We start from the raw sequence: 23752 nt of genomic DNA on the forward strand, positions 1-23752 counted from the left end.
TGAGACAGTTTCATTCTTGTCTCCCAGGCTGGAGTGCAATGGTGTGATCTCAGCTCACTGCAACCTCCGCCTCCCGGGCTCAAGCGATTCTCCTGTCTCACCCTCCCAATTAGCTGGGACTACAGGCATGTGCCACCATGCCCGGCTAATTTTGTGTTTTTAGTAGAGGTGGAGTTTCTCCATGTTGGTCAGGCTGGTCTTGAACTCCTGACCTCAGGTGATCCACTGCCTCGTCCTCCCAAAGTGCTGGGATTGCAGGCGTGAGCCACCAAGCCTGGCCCAAAGCTTTTTATGTTAATATAGTAGAGGTTTTTGCATTGGGCAAAACTTACCTGTCTACTACAGTTTGTAAACCGGTCACTGAAAGTCACTCCCAAGAGCTCTGAGAGGCAATACAGCAAGGTTTAGGGCACATAAGAATTACTTGTATTAGTTTCTTCACCTACCAAAGTAGAAGAAAAACAGATATATACTGCAGAAGATATTTTGGAGGTATAAAATAGCTAAGGTTTTACTTAACTATTCTGAAAGTAACTGACAGGTAATAAAAATGTGGGTTTTATTAGTCAACTATAGTCACAATACAATCATCATAGATTTCCCCTTCTGTATTCATCCCACCAAACACCAAACAGAGCAGTGTATCAGTCTGGCTTTCCTCATGTGAGTCTCCACTGTGGCTCATTACTTTGTCAGCTGAATCCCCTTTCTCAGCTTCATGGTTCAGAGTGAGAGAGTTGGAATCTTCTTTCTCAGAAGCACACGTCACTGGCCATGGAATGATACACATGGAATGGTCCAATCGTCCAGGGGGTAGAAAAGAATCAAATTTAAGCAAGGTCCAATGCTGCTTTTCTATGTTGGGGAGGGAAAAGGCTTCATGTTAAGAAATTTCCAGATAGTGAAAGCCAAAATCTGAATAAAAAGTAAAGAATTTTCTAGAAATGCTCAGTGATTTACTATAGCAGCTGAGTCCTAACAAACAGGAAGTGAAAGAAAAAAAAAAAAAAAACTCATGGCAGCATTGCTCCTTTAATGATGTCACCCATTTTTGTTTTTTTGGATTTAGATATAGAAGAACCAAATTGGAAAACCGAAGCACTGCATCACTTTTTTTTCTCTCTCTCTCTCTTTTTTTTTTTTTTGAGACTGAGTCTCGCTCTATTGCCCAGGCTGGAGTGTAGTGGTTTGATCTCAGCTCACTACAACCTCCGCCTCCCTGGTTCAAGCAATTCTCCTGCCTCAGCCTCCCAAGTAGCTGGGACTACAGGCATGTGCCACCATGCCTGGCTAATTTTTTGTATTTTAGTAGAGACGGGGTTTCACCATGTTGGTCAGGATGGTCTCGATCTCCTGACCTCATGATCTGCCTGCTTTGGCCTCCCAAAGTGCTGGGATTACAGGCGTGAGCCACTGTGCCCAGCCACTGCATCACTTTTCGAAGGATGTTTAGATTTGTTTAAAGATCCCCATGGACACCTGCTCACCTGTGTGATACTGGTACATTGTATCCAGTGCTCCTGCAGGAGTCATTCCACCAAAGATGTACAGGTGATTTCCCACAGCCACAGCTGAGTGGGCAGCACAGCCTGCTGGAGCTGCCCCAGTGGGACTTAGCTTCTGCCATTTCATGTTACCTGCCAAGAGAAAGAAAGAGCTTTGGCACAACATGGGCTAAGATATGCTTTCAAACTTACCTATCTACTGCAGTTTGCAAACCAATCACTGAAAGTAATTAATTCACCAAGAGCTCTGAGAGGTTTAGTGCACACAAGAATTATTTGGGGAACTCTGACATGATTGGGTAGTCCAGGGAGGAAGGGAGGGAGGAGCTCAGTGATTCCCAGAATCTCAGGCGATTCAGATGCAGGCGGTCTTTGGATCACACAGAAATGTGATACAACCTTTATAATAACAGTCACCTTCAACTATTCACTATTTTTTTTTTTTCTTTTTTTCTTTTTTTTTTTTGAGACGGAGTCTCGCTCTGTCGCCCAGGCTGGAGTGCAGTGGCCGGATCTCAGCTCACTGCAAGCTCCGCCTCCCAGGTTCACGCCATTCTCCTGCCTCAGCCTCCCGAGTAGCTGGGACTACAGGCGCCCGCCACCTCGCCCGGCTAGTTTTTTGTATTTTTTAGTAGAGATGGGGTTTCACTGTGTTAGCCAGGATGGTCTCGATCTCCTGACCTCGTGATCCACCCGTCTCAACCTCCCAAAGTGCTGCGACTACAGGCTTGAGCCACCGCGCCCGGCAACTATTCACTATTAACTGCCTCGAATTAGGTCAGTTTCTGTGTGTGTGTTTTAAATACAGTTCCTGGGCCAGGCGCAGTGGCTTACGCCTGTAATCCCAGCACTTTGGGAGGCCAAGGCAGGCGGATCACCTGAGGTCAGGAGTTCCAGACCAGCCTGACCAACATAGAGAAATCCTGTCTCTACTAAAAATACAAAATTAGTAGGGCATGGGGGCGAGTGCCTGTAATCCCAGCTACTCAGAGGCTGAGGCAGGAGAATCGCTTGAACCAGGGAGGCGGAGGTTGCAGTGAGCCGAGATCATGCCATTGCATTCTAGCCTCGGCAACAAGAGCGAAACTCAGTCTCAAAAAAAAAAGAAAGAAAGAAAATACAGTTCCTTAGCAATTTTGTAAGTGCTGGCTAAACAACAAATTTTGCTCACTTAATTTTCATAACAGCCCTGTGAAATTGCTATTACTTCTGCCTATCCCCTTTCTTCTTCTTTTATTTCCCCCCCCCACTCTGTTGCCCAGGCTAGAGTGCAGTGGCTCAATCTTGGCTCACTGCAACCTCCACCTCCCTGGTTCAAGCAATTCTCTGCCTCAGCCACCCGAGTAGCTAGGATTACAGGCACCCACTACCATGCCCGGCTAATTTTTTGTATTTTTAGTAGAGATGGCGTTACCATCTTGACCAGGCTGGTCTTGAACTCCTGACCTCGTGATCCACCCACTTTGGCCTCCCAAAGTGCTGGGATTACAGGCGGGAGCCACGGCCTGGCGCCTGGTCTCCCCTTTCTTCTTACAAATGAGCAAACAAGAATAGACAGGGAGAGACTTGTCCAAGACCCTATAGCCTATAAGTGGCAGAGCTAGACTGCACTCAGGTCTGGCTCCAAAGCTTGTGTCTCCGAAGTCTCTGCACTGTAACATGCTGCCTCAGCACCTACTTCCAACCTATTTTTGCAGGGAAACTTGCATCTTTTCAAACAAGCATTTTTTTTTTTTTTTTCTTTTGAGACAGTGTCTCGCACTATTACCCAGGCTGGAGTTCAGTGGCACGATCTCAGCTCACTGCAACCTCCGCCTCCCGGGTTCAAGCGATTCTCCTGCCTCAGCCTCTAGAGTAGCTGGGATTACCGGCACACACCACCGCACCCGGCTAATTTTTGCATTTTTGGTAGAGACGGGGTTTTATCATGTTGGCCAGGCTAGTCTCGAACTCCTGACATCAGGTGATCTGTCCACCTCGGCCTCCCAAAGTGCTAGGATTACAGGGGTGAGTCACCACACCCAGCCCAAACAAGCATTTAAATAAGGCAAGCTATCACTGGATTTTAGATTTAAAGAACTACTTGGGTAGGCAGGAAAAACAGTCAACAAGTAGTTCCTAACAACAGAAAAAGGCTTTCTTTTTAAAAATAAGCATTAAAACCCCATCTGACTCCCTGCAAGGAATGGTTTTGTGTAGATAGTTTCCACCTGTCAACGCAAGGCAGGGGCCCAGCATCCTCAGAGTAGGACAGGAGAATTACCCGGTGTGGCCAAAATTCTAGCCAATGTAGGAATACTAAGCCAGTGTCCCCTGGCCTCAGCTGTCATGGAGCCAGAGAATTCAAGGCTTGGGAAGGTAGCCCGATATACTACACAGGACTTCCCATGCCTTCTGCCCATTGTTCCAGTTCTTTTAGTCTGGAGCAACGCAGAACATGTTCATTTCTTCATCCATCCACTCAATAACAGATATGGCCCGGGAGCAGTAGCTCACGGCTGTAATCTCAGCACTTTGGGAGGCCAAGGTGGGTGGATCCCTTGAGTCCTGGAGTTGGAGACCAGCCTGGGCAATATGGTGAAACCTCGTCTCTACAGAAAATACAAAAATTATCTAGGTGTGGTAGCACGTGCCTGTTGTCCCGGCTATCGGGAGGCTGAGGCAGGAAAATCACTTGACCTGAGAGGCAGAGGTTGCCGTGAGCTAAGATCACATCAGTGCATTCCAGCCTGGGCAACCAAGTGAGACACTATCTCAAAAAAAAGAAAGTACCTGTCACCCACTATCTGCCAGACATTGTGCTAAGTGCTAGAAATGTACTGGAGAACAAAATAGACAAGTTCCCTACCATAATGGACCTCACAGCTTGCAGGAATTGCCCAGAATGAGTCCAGGGTCTCCCCACAGTATATCAGCCCTTCAGATACTTAAAGATATTTCTCATGTTCTCTTTAACCTTCGTCTTCCCACTGTTTTCAATCATTTAGCATGACAAGCATAAAATTCTGGTTATCTACGTCCATGTTATCCAGGTCCTTCATGGGTTAATGGCTAACACCTGAAAGAAATCCAATAGACCAACACAAAGCATAATGGGTTGTAATGAAAGGACAACACTGTTGGAAGGATAAGAGATGATAAATGGCTGGGTCCATAGTAAGCGCTATGATTTTTTATTATTAGTATTTTGTCCAGAGGTAACAGAATTTGATGAAGATTCTGCCAGCTGGTCAAGTTACCTACACATAAGAGCAAGGCTATATTTCCTTCTTCTTTTTTCTTTCTTTTTTTTTTTTTTTTGAGACGGAGTTCCCTCTGTTGCCTAGGCTGGAGTGCAGGGGCATGATCTCAGCTCACAGCAACCTCTGCCTCCCGGGTTCTAGCGATTATCCTGCCTCAGCCTCCCAAGTAGCCAGGACTACAGTGCCTGTCACCACACTTGGCTGATTTTTTTTTCTTTTTTTTCTTTTTGAGACAGAGTCTTGCTGTGTCGCCCAGGATGAAGTGCAGTGGCATGATCTCGGATCACTGCAACCTGTGCCTCCTGGGCTCAAGCGATTCTCCTGCCTCAGCCTCCAGAGTAGCTGGGATTACAGGCACCCGCCACCACGCCCGGCTAATTTTTATATTTTTAGTAGAGATAGGATTTCACCATGGTGGCCAGGTTGGTCTTGAACTCCTGACCTCATATGATCCACCTGCCTCGGCCACCCAATGTGCTGGGATTACAGGCGTGAGCCACTGTGCCCGGCTCTTTTTTTTTTTTTTTTTTGAGACGGAGTCTCACTTTGTCACCCAGGCTGGAGTGCAATGGCGTGGTCTCGGCCCACCTCAGGCTCCCGAGTAGCTGGGACTAGAGGCACGTGCCACCACACTTGGCTAATTTTTTACTTTTTTATTTTTATTTTATTTTATTTTATTTTTTTGAGGCGGAGTCTTGCTCTGTCGCCCGGACTGGAGTGCAGTGGCCAGATCTCAGCTCACTGCAAGCTCCGCCTCCCGGGTTTACGCCTTTCTCCTGCCTCAGCCTCCCGAGTAGCTGAGACTACAGGCGCCCACCACCTCGCCCAGCTAGTTTTTGTATTTTTAGTAGAGACGGGGTTTCACGGTGTTAGCCAGGATGGTCTCAATCTCCTGACCTCGTGATCCGCCCGTCTCGGCCTCCCAAAGTGCTGGGATTACAGGCTTGAGCCACCGCACCCGGCCTAATTTTTTAAATTTTTAGTAGAGATGGGGTTTCACTGTGTTGGCCAGGTTGGTCTCAAACTCCTTACCTTGTGATTCCCCCGGCCTCAGCCTCCCAAAGTGCTGGGATTACAGGTGTGAGTCACTGTGCCTGGCTATTTTTTTTTTTTTTTTTGAAGTGTAGTCTTGCTCTGTGGCCCAGGCTGGAGTGCAGTGGTGTGATCTTGGCTCACCACAACCTCTACCTCCTGGGTTCAAGCGATTCTCCTGACTCAGGCATCAACGTAGCTGGGATTACAGGCACGTGTGCCAGGACAACAGGCTAATTTTTGTATTTTTGGTAGACACGGGGTTTCACCATGTTGCCCAGGCTGGTCTCAGACTCCTGACCTCAGGTGATATGCCTGCCTCAGCCTCCCAAGGTGCTAAGATTACAGGTATGAGCCATCGCGCCTGGCTGAGCAAGGTTATATATTCTTTCAAAGCACATTTTAAAAAATCACTTGAGCACAGAAGTTTGAGACCAGCCTGGACAACATGGTGAGACCCCATCTCTATCAAAATAAAATTTTATATTAGCCAAGCATGGTGGCACACACCTGTAACTCCAGCTACTGGGGAGGATGGGGTAGGAGGATCACTTGAGCCCTGGAGGCCAAGGCTACTGAGATCATGCCATTGCACTCCAGCCTGAGTGACAGAGAGAGACTTTGTCTAAAAAAAAAAAAAATTAAAATAACAATTTTAAACAGACAAGCCCCCATGCCCTGCTTACTTATATCAATGCAGTGGAGATCATCATAGAACTTGTCGCCTGCCAAGCCTCCATGGATGAAGAGCTTTGTCCCTGCTGCCACTATCACATGACCATGCCGGGGAGATGGAGGATTTCCAAGTGTCTCTGGCTGTGACCAGGTCAGAGTCTCTAGAAAAGTAAATTCAATAATATCAAATGGTAAAACTATTAAACAAGAACACGAGAAATAGTCCCAAGCCTCTGTATCATGCAGCTGTCCCATGCAGGAAGCAACCTTGGGGTCATTCTCTCCAACTCCCCAAGCCAATCCAGGCATCCCTCCTTTTACATCCTATAGGCTGGTGCAGTGGCTCTCAGTTGTAATCCCAGCACTTTGGGAGGCTGAGAGAGGTAGATCACCAGAGGTCAGGAGTTCAAGGCCAGCCTGGCCAACATGGTGAAACACTGTCTGTACTAAAAATACCAAAAAAAAAAAAAAAAAAAAAATTAGCCGGGTGTGGTGGCAGGTGCCTAATACTCCCAGCTACTTGGGAGGCTAAGGCAGGAGAACTGCTTGAACCTGAGAGGTGGAGGTTGAAGTGATCATGCCATTGCATTCCAGCCTGGGTGACAGAGCAAGACTCTGTCTTAAAAAAAAAAAAAAAGGTCCCATAGAGCCTCTGCGTGCATGCTTCTGGGGCTGGAGAGCCCACTACCAAACATGCCTGCCCCTTCTACTCAGCACCCGGAAGCCATTTCTTGTTATGAAATAAAAATGATCTCCTCTTAACTTCAAACTAAAACTACCACAAAGTCAAAATGAATGAGTCTGTTTCTGTGCCAGGCCTTCAGAGTCATCTTCTTGTTACTCATTTATTTATTTATTTAATGTATTTTTTTTTTTTGAGACAAAGTTTTGGTCTTATTGCCCAGGCTGGAGTGCAATGGCACGATCTCAGCTCACTGCAACCTCTGTCTCCCGGGTTCAAGCGATTCTCCTGCCTCAGCCTCCTGAGTAGCTGGGATTACAGGTGCCCACCACCATGCCCGGCTAACTTTTTGTATTTTTTTTTAGTAGAGACAGGGTTTAACCGCGTTAGCCAGGATGGTCTCAATCTCCTGACCTCGTGATCTGCCCGCCTCAATCTCCCAAAGTGCTGGGGTTACAGGCGTAAGCCACCGTGCCTGGCCCTTAATTTTTGTATTTTTAGTAGAGACGGGGTTTCAACATATTGGCCAGCCTGGTCTCAAACTCCTGACCTTAGATGATCCACCTGCCTTGGCCTCTCAAAGTGTTGGGATTATAGGCGTGAGCCATTGCGCCCATCCCAAATTTTTAAATATTTTTAGTAAAGCCAAGGTTTTGCCATGTTGGCCAGGTTAGTCTCGAACTCCTGACCACAAGAGATCCACCCCCCACCCCCCCCCCCCCCCCCCCGGGCCTCCCAAAGTGCTGGGATTACAGGCGTGAGCCACGGCATCCAGCCTTTTTTTTTTTTTTTTTGAGACGGAGTTTTGCTCTTGTTGCCTAGGCTGGAGTGCAATGGCATAATCTTGGCTCTCACTGCAACCTCTGCCTCCCAGGTTCAAGCAATTCTCCTGCCTCAGCCTTTCAAGTAGCTGGGATTACAAGTGCACACCACCATGCCTGGCTAATTTTTGTATTTTTAGTAGAGATGGGGGTTGACCATGTAGCCCAGGCTGGTCTTGAACTCCTGGGCTCAAGTGATCCACCCACCTCAGCCTCCCAAAGTGCTGGGATTGTAGGTGTGAGCCACTGCACCCAGCCTTATTATTATTTTTAGAGATGGGGTCTTGCTATGTTGTCCAGGCTGGATTGTAACTCCTAGGCTTAAGTGATCCTCCCACCTCAGCCTCCCAAGTAGCTGGGACTGCAGGCACACACCACTTCACTCTGCTAGACTCCTCTGTTTTCAAAACAATATCCTTAATTGATTTGCTAGAGGGCTTGGGAAAGGGACTCCTGATGTGGCAGTATAGGATAATGGTTAGAATATGGGATTTGGAGCTGAAACCAGGTTATCTCACTAAATAACTATGTGGCCTTTCACCACTTACTTATCTAAGCTCTAGTTTCTATAGCTGTAAAATAAGGATAAAGACAATACCGGCCAGGCGCGGTGGCTCATGCCTGTAATCCCAGCACTTTGGGAGGCCGAGGTGGGCAGATCACGAGGTCAGGAGATTGAGACCATCCTGACTAACACAGTAAAATCCCATCTCTACTAAAAATACAAAAAAATTAGCCCGGCGTAGTGGCATGTGCCTGTAGTCCCAGCTACTCGGGAGGCTGAGGCAGGAGAATTGCTTGAAACCAGGAGGTGGAGGTTGCAGTGAGCCAAGATTGCACCACTGCACTCCAGGCTGGGCAACAGAGCATGACTTTGTCTCAAAAAAAAAAAGACAATACCTACTTCTAAGAGCTGAGGTATGAATTAAATGAGATAATATACATAAAGCATGAAGGAAAAAAGTACATAATACATGAGAGTTATTAATTTGGTTATTATTATATTTTACTGCAGGCAACACTTTTTATCTTCAAAGTCGAACATATATAGAATTCTGGAAAATTAATCATTTCTATATACCAGAAAAGTCTTAAAGGAGTACAGCAAAACTTTTTTTTTTTTTTTGAGATGGCATGTTGCTCTGTCACCCAGGTTGGAGAGCAGTGGTGTGATCTTGGCTCACTGAAACATCTGCCTGCCGGTTCAAGCGATTTTCCTGCCTCAGCCTCCCAGGTAGCTGGGATTACAGGCGCCCGCCACCAAGACCGGATAATTTTTTGTATTTTCAGTAGAAATAGGGTTTCACCATGTTGTCCAGGCTAGTTTCGAACTCCTGACCTCAAGTGATCCACTTGCTTTGGCCTCCCAAAGTGGCCTCCCAAAGGATTACAGGCATGAGCTACCGTGCCTGGCCTGTAAAAACTCTTTGAAACAAAGGTCTGCCAAACAATTTATCTTTGAATTACTGTTTATGGTATGTCTGCTGGTTGTTCAAGGAGCCCCCGGTGTCCCAAGGAATTTAATTTAAAATTATCTGAAATGGTTTTTGCATAAATATGTTCCTTATAGTGTGTGTTTTTATATATATATATATATATATATTTTTTTTTTTTTTTAGAGTCAGGGTCTCGCTCTATTGCAAAGGCTGGAGTGCAGTGGTGCAATTATGGCTCACTCCATCCTCAAACTCCTGGGCTCAAGTGATCCTCCAGCCTCCTGAGCTGACAGGATTATAGGCATGAGTCAGCATGCCTGGCTTGTTCATTACAGTATTGTTTATAATAAAGAAGAATTGGAAATAGCCTAAGTGTCCATCAACAGGTTTAATTATTGGTACAGCCATGATGAAATATTATGCACTTTTATTTTTTTTGACATGGAGCCTTGTTCTGTCGCCCAGGCTAGAATGCAGTGGCATGATCGTGGCTCACTGCAACCTCCACCTCCCAGGTTCAAGGGATTCTCCTGCCTCAGCCTCCCTGGTAGCTGGGATTACAGGTGCTCGCCACCTCATCCAGCTAATTTTTTGTATTTTTAGCAGAGACAGGGTTTCACTATGTTGCCCAGGCTGGTCTCGAACCCCGACCTCAGGTAATCCACCCACCTCCACCTCCTGGGTTCAAGCAATTCTGCTGCCTCAGCCTCCTGAGTAGCTGGGATTATAGGCACCCGCTACCGTGCCCAGCTGATTTTTGTATTTTTAGTAGAGAAGGGGTTTCACCAGCTTGGCCAGGCTGGTCTCAAACTCCTGACCTCGTGATCCACCTGCCTCGGCCTCCCAAAGTGCTGGGGTTAGCACTTATTAAAAATGATGGTGAAGGCCAGGTGGTGTGGCTCAATGCCTTTAATTCCAGCACTTTGAGAGACCAAAGCTGAAGGATCAGTTGAGGCTAGGAGTTTGAGACCAGCCTTGGCAATGCAGTGAGACCCTGACTCTAATATTTATATTTATATAATAATAATAATTTCAAAATGTTGGTGAAGACTTTCTGATTGCATGGAACAATACTTAAGTGAAAAATTCAGGATACAAATGTAACATATAGAATTATCTCTGTTCTTTTTTTTTTTTGAGACAGAGTCTCGCTCCGTCACCCAGGCTGGAGTGCAGTGGCGCAATCTTGGTTCACTGCCATCTCCGCCTCCCGAGTTCAAGTGATTCTCTTGACTCAGCCTCCCGAGTAGCTGGGATTACGGGCACCCACCATTGCACCCAGACAGTTTTTCTATTTTTAGTAGAGACGGCGTTTTGCCATGATGGCTAGGCTGGTTTCGAACTCCTGATCTCAGGTGATCCTCCCGCCAGGGCGTCCCAAAGTGCTGGGATTACAGGCGTGAGCCACCGTGCCCGGCCTATCTTTTTAGTTTTATTTATTTATTTATTTATTTATTTATTTATTTATTGAGACAGAGTATTGCTCTGTTACCCAGGCTGAGTGCAGTGGCCCCATCTTGGCTCACTGAAACCTCCTCCTCCTGGGTTTAAGTGATTCTCCTGCCTCAGCCTCCTCAGTAACTGGGATTACAGGTGTGTGCCATCATGTCCGGATACTTTTTTTATTTTTAGTAGAGACAAGGTAGGTTGGCCAGGCTGTTCTCGAACTCCTGACCTTAAGTGATCCACTTGCCTCAGCCTCCCAAAGCTCTGGGATTACAGGTGTGAGCCACCGCACCAGGCCTCATTATCCCTTTTTAAATGCCAATTTTGCTGTGGGAAAAAGATACCAGGTAGGAGATATAACAAAGAAGTCTAGAAGTGAAACAGTCAGGCTTCCCTTTTTTAACTTCTGCTTCCTATATTAGGTAATTTGTAGACTGAGATGGCCCTGACCAGCCCCAAGGTGCCCACCAGTCCATACTTGCGTCAAACACGTGCAGCTTCGTGTCCTGCACAGGCTGGGCACCTCTCTCTCCGCCCCCAAAGACATATAGCTGGTTTCCAATGGCTGCCGATGATGTGTGGAAAGTTCTTGGGGATGGTGGGGGGCTGGTCACTTCTGGCGTGGTCCACATCCTGGTTTCTGGGCCAGAGAGAATGCAGGCACTTAAAATACCGAGGTTGAGGGGCTTCTGACCTTGACTCTGGGGCTGAGTGAAGTCAGTTTTCAAACTCCAATCCCAAGTGGGGACAGCATAGTTTTGGACAGGGATCTCATACTCAGAAACATCAAGGAAGAATGAAGATGATACTTAGGATTTGCCAAGACAGTCCAAAATCCCCAAGATTTAAAAGCCGTAAGTAAAAGAATGGGGTCAGGCTGGGTGCAGTGGCTTTTGCCTGTAAACCCTACACTTTGGGAGGCCAGGGCAGGTGGATCACTTGAGGTCAGGAGTTCGAGACCAGCCTGGCCAACATCGGGTGAAACCCCGTCTCTACTAAAAATCTAAAAAATTAGCCAGGCATGGTAGTGGGGACCTGTAATCCCAGCTCCACAGGAGGTTGAGGCAGGAGAATCGCTTGAACCCAGGAGGCGGAGGTTGCAGTGAGCTGAGATTGCACAACTGCACTCCAGCTGGGGTGACAGAGCAAGGCTTAATCTCAAAAAAAAAAAAAAAAAAAAGGTCAATTTGTTTTTGGAGGCCTTCAGATATCCTCTCTGAACCCTCTTCCACTTTGCTCACTATTGCTCCCCCTAATATCTGCTAAAATTCATTCCCACTAGATGCCAGAATCCAAGTATGCCAAATTTCCCAGAAAATGTGGCCAATAAAAGAACACAGGCAGGCCATGTGCAGTAGCTAATACCTGTAATCTCAGCAGTGTGGGAAGTCAAGGTAGAAGGATTTCTTGAGCCCAGGAGTTTGTGGCTAGACTGGGAAACAAAGCAATATCTTGTCTCTACAAAAAATCAGCCAGGTGCGGTGGCTCACGCTTGTAATCCCAGCACTTTGGGAGACCAAGGTGGGTGGATCACTTGAGGTTAGGAGTTTGAGACCAGCCTGGCCAACATGGTGAAATCCCATCTCTACTAAAAATTTAAAAAAAAAAAAAAAATTAGCCAGGTGTGGTGGTGGGGACCTGTAATCCCAGCTACTCAGGAGGCTGAGGCAGGAGAATTGCTTGAACCAGGAGGCAGAGGTTGCAGTGAGCTGAGATCATGCCACTGCACTCCAACCTGGTTGACAAAGTGAGACTTCATCTTAAAAAAATAATAATAAAATAAAATAAATTAAATGTTAAAAAATATTAGGCTGAGCACAGTGGTTGTAAGGCCTGTAACCCTAGCACTTTGGGAGGCCAAGGCAGGAGGATTGCTTGAGCCCAGGAGTTTGAGGCTGCAATGAACTATGATCGTGCCATTGCACTCTAGCCTGGGTAGAAGAGTAAGACCATATCTCGAAAAAAAAAAAAGAAAGAAATGAAAAAAAAGTAGACAATACTATTACATTTCAGTAGCAGTAATAATAGTCCCTACTAAACAGTAAATGCTAAATAAATATTAATTTCCCTATTTTACAGATAAGAAAATTGAAGCAAGGATGGATTAAGTCACTTTTTTAAAGTGACGTGGCTAGCCAGGCTCGTTGGCTCATGCCTGCAATCCCAACACTTTAGGAGGCTGGAGCAGGTGGATTGCTTGAGCCCAGGAGTCTGAGACCAGCCTGAGCAACATGGCAAAACCCTGTATCTACAAAAAAATACAAAAAAATTAGTCAGGTGTGGTGGTGTACGCCTATAGTCCCAGCTACCTGAGAGGCTGAGGTGGACGATTAACTGAGCCTGCAGCAGTTGAGGATGCAGTGAGCCAAGATCACACCAATGCAACTCTAGCCTGGGTGACAGAGTAAGACAAAGAAAGAGAGAGACAGACAGATAAAGTGACATGCCTAAGAAATGGCTTAGTTGGAATTTAAACTGGGTTTCAGTAACACCAAGATCTATGTAATTCCCACTCCTCTGACTTGAGAATAAAATTTCACCACATAGATAGATGTATAGAAACTTATTTCTTTTAAGGATGAAGCCTGGGTTTTATAGAAACAGATGCATTAATTGAGCACCCTCAATGGGCAGCATCATTGCCCTAAGCACCGCCATCCCTGGTGTCTTCACTCAAGCCTGGGAAGTGAGTGGAAGTATCTCTACTTTTAGATGAGGAAACTGAAGCTCTGCACATTTAAATCCTTTCCTGAAGGTTATAGCATATGTGCATAGCAGAGCAGGAGTTTGAACTCAGTTCTATGAGAGTCTCATACTTGCTCTACCATAACACAACAAGAAATTCTGTCTTTTGTAAAAGGTCTGCATCCAATATATAAAATGCCACAGGAAACATCTGTAATATGTGTGGGACTCAAACGTAGACCTGGAGACTGAAAAAGTCTCAGCCTACATGCAAAGCAAAATGTAGCTGTCTCTATAGCTACAGATCTTGGAGAGCTTTTGGACCTTAGAGGGAGCTAGAAACGTATACATGTCACCTCCAGGCCCAGAAGACCCTGGGGCCATATTGCTGCCAAGTCAAACACCAGCACAAAGAATCACAAAGGAGTCCTGAGCATTTGAGGGACTTGCCTTGGTAGCAACTAATACATATTTCATATTTCTTGGGCATGATGTCAAATTATATTTTCTAGGAGAGAAAAGGGATATGATAGAAAATCACCCTCTTTAATATAAAAATTAGCTTGGCGCCGGGCGCGGTGGCTCACGCCTGTAATCCCAGCACTTTGGGAGGCCGAGGCGGGCGGATCACAAGGTCAGGAGATCGAGACCACGGTGAAACCCCATCTCTACTAAAAATACAAAAAATTAGCTGGGCGCGGTGGCGGGCGCCTGTAGTCTCAGCTACTCAGGAGGCTGAGGCAGGAGAATGGCGTAAACCCGGGAGGCGGAGCTTGCAGTGAGCTGAGATCCGGCCACTGCACTCCAGCCTGGGCGACAGAGCCAGACTCCGTCTCAAAAAAAAAAAAAAAAAAAAATTAGCTTGGCATGGTGGCATGTGCCTGTAATCTCAGCTACTCGGGAGGCTGAGGCTGGAGAATCATTTGAATGCGAGAGGCAGAGGATGCAGTGAGCTGAGATTGCGTCACTGCACTCCAGCCTCGGCAACAGAGCGAGGCTCTGTCTTAAAAAAATAAAATAAAATAAAATAAAATAAAATCACTCTCTTTGACAGAAGCTTTCCAAATTCTCACTGTATTTTATTTCAATGGATACCATTGTTGAAAATCAAAAGGCCAGGGTTCCAGAACTGATTTCCCTTTGCCAAACCTTAACTACACCAACTACCACAATTATTGAGCATTAATTATGTGCCAGATACTGAGTTTATTTAAATCCTTGACAAATTAACAAGGTAGAAACTATTATTATCCAATGTGACAGAACACAGAGGCAGAGAGAGTAAGTCACTTGTCCAAGGTCATAGTTAGTGCCTAGCAAAGCAGAGACCCTCATCTGTGCCCTTAACCACCACATCATACTGCTACTCCTCCAAGGAAATTGGCTTCACAATTAGCCAAATGGTCTGCCAAGTGTCTACCTCTTTCTTCTTCTTTTTTTTTTTGAGACAGAGTCTCACTCTGTCACCCGTGCAGTGGCGCGATCTCGGCTTACTGCAACCTCCACCTCCCAGGTTCAAGCAATTCTCCTGCCTCAGCCTCCCAAGTAGCTGGGACTACAGGCACCTGCCACCACGCCCAGCTAATTTTTTTTTTTTTCTTTTTTTTTGTATTTTTAGTAGAGACGGGGTTTCAGTATGTTGGCCAGGCTGGTCTGGAACTCCTGACCTTGTGATCCGCCCTCCTCATCCTCCCAAAGTGTTGGGATTACAGGCATGAGCCACCATGCCCCGCCGTGTCTACTCTATTTCTGACAGTGTTCTGTACCCTGAATATTCAACAATAAACAAACTCTTCCCTTGGAAGCACTTATGTTCCATAGAGGGAGGGCAAGGAGGAGGAGGGACGACAGGAAACACTCAAACAAATAAATCAAATTAAAAGATAACATACTGTCTAAATGTGCTGAAGGAATTTAAATACTTGACACATAAGAAAATTTGGTCCTAGTTCCTAAACTCTGACCAACTATTGTACAAATAGATTTTTTTTTAATTTTTATTTTTTTATCGGGCAATACTCAACAAATGCATTAGGTGGGCAACACTCCAAATATATTGTTGATAGAGGGAACTGAGCAAGAGTTGGCTGACATGTGAAAAATGTCCAGGTCAAAAAATGCTTTTTTGACAGGGAGTCTCACTCATTGCTCAGGCTGTGGTACGATCTCGGCGCATTGCAACCTCTGCCTTCTGAGTTCAAGCGATCCTCCTGCCTCGCCCTCGTCAGTAGCTGGGACTACAGGCATGCACCACCATGCCTGGCTAATTTTTGTATTTTTAGTAGTGACGGGGTTTCACCATGTTGGCGAGGCTGCTCTCGAACTCCTGACTTCAGGTGATTTGCACACCTCAGCCTCCCAAAGTGCTGGGATTACAGGTGTGAGCCACTGCGCTGGCCCAAAATGCATATTTAAACTGTGTACAAGTTTTTTTGCCTATCAAATTAGCAATGTTTAAAACTGATAAATTCAGAGCTGGTCAGTAATGAAAGAAACATTGTTAAACACAGTTGGAGAGAGGATAAACTGGAAAAATCTTTCTGGAGAGCAATTTGGTAGTGTGTATCAAAACCTTGAAAAGGTTCACAATATTTTACCTAGTCTTTTTATTTCTTAGTAGGAACCCTAAGAAAATAATTTGAAATACAGTCTATGACTTCTGAATGAAGATGTTCACTGCTTTGTTAATTATAATGGTAAAAACCTGAAAGGAACTAAATGTTCATAAATGGAGGAATTACAGTGTTATGGAGTATTTTATATATAATGGAGCATGATATAGCTATTAAAAATGATGTTGGCCAGGTGCAGTGGCTCATGTCTGTAATCCCAACACTTTGAGAGGCTGAGGCAGGCAAATTGCTTGAGCCCAGGAGTTTGAGACCAGCATGGGCAACATGGCAAAACCCTGTCTCTACAAAAAATACAAACAAATTAGCTAGGCATGGTGGCAAGCGCCTGTAGTCCCAGCTACCTGGGAGGCTGAGCTAGGAGGATCACCTGAGCCTGGGTGGTTGAGGTTGCAGTGAGCTGTGATCAAACCACTGCATCCCAGCCTAGGCAACAGAGTGAGACCCTGCCTTGGAAAAAAAAAAAAAAAGTTAACAACAACAAAAAAACACAAAACAAAACAAACAAATGATATGATATTAACAAAGCACCGTTATTAATAACCAATCAATTATTTTTGCTAAAGCCAAAAAAAATCACCTATTTCTCCTGGCATTATGAAATTAAAAGGAAAAAGTTATGAATGTATAAATATAGTATGATCTCAGGCTTGTGAAAACAGAGAAAAGACAGGAAGAAGACAGAAAGTTGGGTTGGGCTCATTGGCTCACACCTGTAATTCCAGCACTTTGGGAGGCCGAGGTGGACAGATCACCTGAGATCAAGAATTTGAGACCAGCCTGGCTAACATGGAGAATCCCCATCTCTGCTAAAAATATAAAATTAGCCAGGCATGGTGGCGCATGCCTGTAATCCCAGCTACATGGGAGGCTGAGGCAGGAGAATCGCCTAAACCCAGGAGGCGGAGGTTGCAGTGAGCTGAGATCGCACTCTGGCCTGGGCAACAAGAGTGAAACTCTGTCTCAAAAAAAAAAAAAAGACAGAAAGTTGTTAATAGCCTTAATACAATAGGATTGTGGATGACTTTTCCCACTTATTTGTATTTTTCAAGTATTTTACAATGAACATAAATAATATTTGTGAAGAGAAAAACAAAAACAAACAAAAGGCAAAATGACACGTCCACTTCCGCACAGGTGGTTTAGCCACCTCCTCTCAGTGGTGATGTTCCCAAACTGCTTCCTCTGTGATAAAACAGCCAGTGATGGAAACAGGAAGGTATGAAAAACAAAAACAGGCCGGGCGCGATGGTTCAAGCCTGTAATCCCAGCACTTTGGGAGGCCGAGACGGGCGAATCACGAGGTCCGGAGATCGAGACCATCCTGGCTAACTCGGTGAAACCCCGTCTCTACTAAAAAAAAAAAATACAAAAAACTAGCCGGGCAAGGTGGTGGGCGCCTGTAGTCCCAGCTACTCGGGAGGCTGAGGCAGGAAAATGGCATAAACCCAGGAGGTGGAGCTTGCAGTGAGCTGAGATCCGGCCACTGCACTCCAGCCTGGGCGACAGAGCAAGACTCCGTCTCAAAAAAAAAAAAAAGAAAAAGAAAAAGAAAAACAAACAAACAAACAAAACGTCTTGTCAGTGAGACAAGTTAGGAACTTTGTACTTTTGGCTAAAAGAAACATACTAGGAGGATCCAGGTTAGTGTTTCTTCAGTTTGGCACTACTGACATTTTAGACCAGATAATTCTTCCCTGTGGTGGCTGTCTTAGGCAGGACAGGATATATATACAGCAATATCTGGCCTCTAACCCTAGAAGCCAGTAGCCCACCCTACCCCCAGTTGTGATAACCCAAAATGTTTTCAGATATGGCCAAACATCCCCCAGGGAGGACCTTTGGAGGACCTTACTGGAGGACCACTCATCTAGGTGACTTGGGTTCTAAGCCTGGCTCAGTCACTGACTCTCTTGCGACTTTATTTTTTTAAATTTTTCTTTCCTTTTTCTTTTGAGACAGAGTCTCACTCTGTCACCCAGGCTGGAGTGCAGTGGCACGATCCCAGCTCACTGCAATCTCCGCCTCCCGGGTTCAAGCGATTCTCCTGCCTCAGCCTCCTGAGTAGCTGGGATTAGAGATGCCCACCACCATGCCCAGCTAATTTTTGTATTTTTAGTAGAGATGGGGTTTCATCATATTGGCCAGGCCGATCTCAAACTCCTGACCTCAAGTGATCCGCCTGCCTTGGCCTCCCAAAGTGCTGGGATTACAGGCCTGAGCTACCATGCCAGGCCTCTTGTGACTTTAGGAAAGTCACTTTCCCCTTGATAAACCTGAGTTGCCCATTTGGCATAGCTGTTCTCTGAAGTCCCTTCCAGCTTTGACATTTAACAAGTTAAAAATTGTACGTGTTACCAACAATTGTTTTTATTCTGTTGTTTTCAGATTATGCTACAAGTTAAAATTCCTATTTTCTATGATGTCAGCAAAGTTAAATGGTAATCAGTATAATCCAAATGTACTGGAATTATAATTGGATATATATATATATACACACACACACACATAAACATTTATTTGTATGTACATAAATAAAATAAGCTTTGGCTACTTACCAGGATTCAGGACTTGTAGACAATTTCGATTTCCTGATTGGTTGGCACCTCCAAATACCCAGATATGGTCAGATGTGCAGGAAGGAATGAAGCTAGCATGTTCATAGCGGGGCAAGAGGCCCTTGCAGGTAACTAAGTCCCACTGGTGTTTTCCTGGAAAACATTTCACCCAGTTCCTAGATTGGGGCTGCCAACTGTTATACTGGTTGGCACACTTGGGGAGGGTTGTGAGAAGAGGGCCATAAACATAAATGAAAGCCACTGAATCACTTAAAGGGCATGTTGTCAACCTCCAGAAAGTTCTACAATAGATACTTAGGGGGCTGTCTGTCTAGTCCATAGACCCTGTTCTATGGAAACTGTCCCCACTTTGTCAACCACAAGGGTAGATCCCAGATGATATGTTTGTACTACACTTTGACTTTGTAGCTTTAGCTGATTGGGTTGAAGGTAGCCAATGAAACCAGAATGAGCCAACCAGATCAAGTGCTTCCACTTTCTCATGATCCTGGGCACTACTTCCTGTCCTTGAATTCTTTGAAACATGCCTGTATCGGCCAGGCACAGTGGCTCACACCTTTAATCCCAGCACTTTGGGAGGCCCAGGTGGGTGGATCACGAGGTCAGGAGATCGAGACCATCCTGGCCAATATGGTGAAACCTCGTCTCTACTAAAATACAAAAAAAATTAGCCGAGTGTAGTGGCATGTGCCTGTAGTCCCAGCTACTTGGGAGGCTGAGGCAGGGGAATCGCTTGAACCCAGGGTTATTTTACTTGGTTAACCAAGCAGAGGTTGCCGCAAACTGAGATTGTGCCACTGTACTCCAGTCTGGGAAGACAGCAAGACTCCATCTCAAAAAAAAAAGAAAAAGAAAGAAACACGCCTGTATCTGACTAAATAAATTCCTCCTTTTTCCTCTGGTTTAAGTGGGATTCTGTTACTTGCAAATAAATGATGGCTGGCTAAAACAAGTTCACAGAATAATAATACCTAACCTTGGCCAGGAGCGGTGGCTCACGCCTGTAATCCCAGCACTTTGGGAGGCCGAGGCAGACGGATCACGAGGTCAGGAGATCAAGACCATCCTGGCTAACACGGTGAAATCCCGTCTCTACTAAAAATTAGCCGGGCATGGTGGCGGGCGCCTGTAGTCCCAGCTACTCGGGAGGCTGAGGCAGGAGAATGGCGTGCACCTGGGAGGCGGAGCTTGCAGTGAGCCGAGATCTCACTGCACTCCAGCCTGGGTGACACAGTGAGACTCTGTCCCAAAAAACAAATAAACAAACAAACAAAGAAAGCCTAACCTTTATTATTAATAGTAGTTATTTTACTTGGTTAAGCAATTATACAAGACCTTTACAGGCATTATCTTGTTAGATCTGAAGCAAGTTATTATCCCTACTTTATAGGGCACTGAGGTCCAGATGGTGGAGATGGTGTAGCCAGGGTCACCAAGCTATTAATAGGTTGCAGTAAAGACGTAACTGAACTAATTTAATGTAATTGAGGGCTAGAAGTGATTTAATTTACCTTTGAATTTTTTTTTTTCTGAGATGGAGTCTTGCTCTGGAGCAAGGAGCACACTGGCTTAATGTCAGCTCACTGCAACCTCCACCTCCCAGGCTCAAGCGATTCTCCTGCCTCAGCCTCCCGAGTAACTGGGATTACAGGCGTGCGCCACCATGCCTGGCTAATTTTTGTATTTTTAGTAGAGATGGGTTTCACCATGTTGGCCAGGCTGGCCTCGAACTCCTGACCTCAAGTGATCCGCCTGCCTCGGCCTGCTAAAGTGCTGGGGGATTACACTTCGTCCAGCCTACCTTTGATTTTTTTTAGTGCAGGGAGTAGAAATTCAAATGCCTAGGCAGGAGTAACAAAGACTGTGGCAAACTGGAGAATAACAGCCCTCTTGATAGGTGGCAGCTCAGTTCCATTTAATTGTTGCCATGTAGACGAGCAGGCCTAACGACATTAGATTTTCCAACATTATCAAGAGAAGCCAAACCATTTAAATGTCTATATAGATTTCTGCATGATTGGTTGGTAAACAATTTAAGATTAGGCTGGGCGTGGTGGCTTATGCATGTAATCCTAGCACTTACTGAGGCCGAGGTGGGTGGATCACTTGAGGTCAGGAGTTCAAGACCAGACTGGCCATGGTGAAACCTCATCTCTACTAAAAATACAAAAATTAGCAGGACACGGTGGCGCGCACCTGTAGTCCCAGCTACTTGGGAGTATGAGGCAGGAGAATCACTTTTTTTTTTTTTTTTGAGACAGAGTCTCGCCCTGTCCCCCTAGCTGGAGTGCAGTGGCACGATCTCAGCTCACTGGAAGCTCCGCCTCCCGGGTTCCCGCCATTCTCCTGCCTCAGCCTCCTGAGTAGCTGGGACTACAGGCGCCCGCCACCGCGCCCGGCTAATTTTTTGTATTTTTAGCAGAGACGGGGTTTCACCGTGGTCTCGATCTCCTGACCTTGTGATCCGCCCGCCTCGGCCTCCCAAAGTGCTGGGATTACAGGCTTGAGCCACCGCTCCCGGCCCTTTTTTTTGAGACGGAGTATCGCTCTGTCACCCAGGCTGGAGCGCAGTGGCTCGATCTCAGCTCACTGCAACCTCCGCCTCCCGGGTTCATGCCATTCTCCTGTCTCAGCCTCCTGAGTAGCTGGGACTACAGATGCCCGCCACCAAGCCTGGCTAATTTTTTTTGTATTTTTAGTAGAGATGGGATTTCACCGTGTTAGCCAGGATGGTCTCGATCTCCTGACCTCATGATCTGCCCACCTCGGCCTCCCAAAGTGCTGGGATTACAGGCGTGAGCCTCGGTGCCTGGCCCAGGAGAATCACTTTAACCCAGGAGGCGGAGGTTGCAGTGAGCCACGATCATGCCACTGCACTCCAGCCTGGATGACAGTTTGAGACTCCATTTCAAAAAAAAAACTTAAGATTAAAACAATATGGAAATGTTACGTAGACCTAACAAAATACGTAAGTGTGGGCCACCATTGTTCAACTTCTGCCCTTGTGTAGAGCAAAGAATAATTGTTTCTTTATTTTTTTTTTATCTTTTTGAGACAGAGTCTTGCTCTGTCACCAGACTGTAGTGCAGTGGCGTAATCTTGGCTCACTGCAACCTCTGCCTCCCAGATGCAAGCGATTCTCCTGCCTCAGCTAGGACTATGGGGACAAGCCATCACGCCCAGCTAATTTTTTTGTATTTTTAGTAGAGACAGGGTTTCACCATGTTGGCCAGGATGGTCTCCATCTCCTCACCTCATGATCTGCCTGCCTTGGCCTCCCAAAGTGCTGGGATTACAGGCATGAGCCACTGCACCCAGCTAATAATCGTTTCTTATTAGCAGGTTCATTCATTCATTCATTCATTCATTCAAATACTTACAGAGCACCCACTCTGTTCTAAGCCCTGTGGTAGTATCTGGGATACAATGATGAGGAAAACATGCTACCTGTTTCTAAGGAGCTTATGTTCTTGTGGGGCAGATGGACAGGAAACAATCACATGTGATAGGGCTGTGAAGGCAGGCAGGATAGAAGAGCACATGAGACTATGGACATAGAGTCATGTAGTGCCTGAAGGAGTCCAGAGGTAACGGGAAAGGTTCCTGGCAGAAGAGACATTTAATCTGAAATCTGAAAGATACAGAGTAGCCAGATGATAAGAAAAGGGAAAAACATTCCTAGCAGAGGGATCTGTGTGTGCAAAGGCATGGAGGCCAGAGAGCTCAAGCTGTGTTCAAGGAACTGAAGGACATCCAGTGCAGCAAATGTGGGTTGGAGAGAGCCAAGAAATGAGGATGGGGCCGGGCACGGTGGCTTAAGCCTGTAATCCCAGAACTTTGGGAGGCCAACGCAGGCAGATCACTTGAGGTCAGAAGTTCGAGACCAGCCTGACCAACATGGTGAAACCCCATCTCTACTAAAAATACAAAAATTAGCCAGGCTGGTGGCACGCACCTGTAATCGCAGCTTAGTGGGAGGCTAAGGCAGGAGAATTGCTTGAACCTGCGAGACAGAGGTTGCAGTGAGCCAAGATTATGCCACTGCACTCCAGTCTGGGTGACAGAGTGACATGCTGCCGCAAAAAAAAAAAAAAAAAAAAAACAAGGCCAGTGTGGTGGCTCACGCCCGTAATACCAGCACTTTGTGAGGCCGAGGTGGGAGGATCACAAGGTCAGGATTTGAAGACCAGCCTGATTAACATGGTGAAACCCCATCTCTACTAAAAATACAAAAATTAGCCGGGTGTGGTGGCATGCACCTGTAATCCCAGCTATTCAGGAGGCTGAGGCAGGAAAATCGCTTGAACCCAGGGGGCAGAGGTTGCAGTGAGTTGAGTTAATGGCACCACTGCACTCCAGCCTGGGCCATAGAGCAAAACTAGATCTCAAAAAAAAAAAAAAAAAAAAAGTGAGGTTGAGAAAGGTCTGAAATAGGGAGTGACATGGTCAGATTTGTATTTTAGATGATATTTGCTGGCTAGGTATAGAAAATACACTGTATAGTGGGTAAACTTGGAAGCAGGGAGACCGGTGAGGAGGCTATTGTAAGTCTAGTTGAGAGACAACAGTGGCTTGGACTACAGTAGTAGTAGTGGAAATGGACAGACATGGATAAAGAAAAGAGATATGTGGGTTAGAGAGCCAAGAAATGAGGTTGGGGCCAGGCGCGGTGGCTCATGTCTGTAATCCCAGCATTTTGGGAGGCTGAGGAGGGCAAATCACGAGGTCTGGAGTTCGGGACCAGCTTGGCCAACATGGTGAAACCCAGTCTCTACTAAAAATGCAAAAGATTAGCTGTGCGTAGTGGTGGGCATCTGTAATCCCAGCTACTCAGGAGGCTGAGGCAGGAGAATTGCTTGAACCCAGAAGGCTCAGGTTGCAGTGAGCTGAGATCACGCCACTGCATGGCTCCAGCCTTGGCGACAGAGTGAGACTCCATCTCAAAAAAAAAAAAAAAAAATTATCTGGGCATGGTGGTGCATGCCTGTAATCCCAGCTACTCAGGAGGCTGAGGCAGGA

General features: G+C 46.0%; 1 protein-coding gene across 6 annotated transcripts in view; it reads right to left on the reverse strand.

Annotated features, from left to right (window-relative positions):
- Positions 1 to 383: 383 nt before the first annotated feature.
- Positions 384 to 23752, reverse strand: part of RABEPK (Rab9 effector protein with kelch motifs) — a 29261-nt gene continuing 5892 nt past the window's right edge. For 3 of the 6 annotated variants that reach the window (XM_026448051.1, XM_023217154.1, XM_026448047.1), the window contains exons 3-7: positions 18713 to 18865; positions 11318 to 11479; positions 6466 to 6615; positions 1488 to 1637; positions 536 to 855 (exon numbers count right to left, since the gene is read on the reverse strand). In XM_026448051.1, coding sequence (XP_026303836.1) covers positions 563 to 855; positions 1488 to 1637; positions 6466 to 6615; positions 11318 to 11479; positions 18713 to 18865 — 908 coding nt within the window. In that variant the 3' untranslated portion in view covers positions 536 to 562. Of the gene's footprint in view, positions 856 to 1487; positions 1638 to 6465; positions 6616 to 11317; positions 11480 to 18712; positions 18866 to 23752 lie in introns of all 6 variants that reach the window. The other 3 variants (XM_026448050.2, XM_026448049.1, XM_026448048.1) reach the window with 2 other exon arrangements.

This window comes from Piliocolobus tephrosceles, chromosome 14 (assembly GCF_002776525.5).
Source record: "Piliocolobus tephrosceles isolate RC106 chromosome 14, ASM277652v3, whole genome shotgun sequence".
Classification (NCBI taxonomy): domain Eukaryota; kingdom Metazoa; phylum Chordata; class Mammalia; order Primates; family Cercopithecidae; genus Piliocolobus; species Piliocolobus tephrosceles.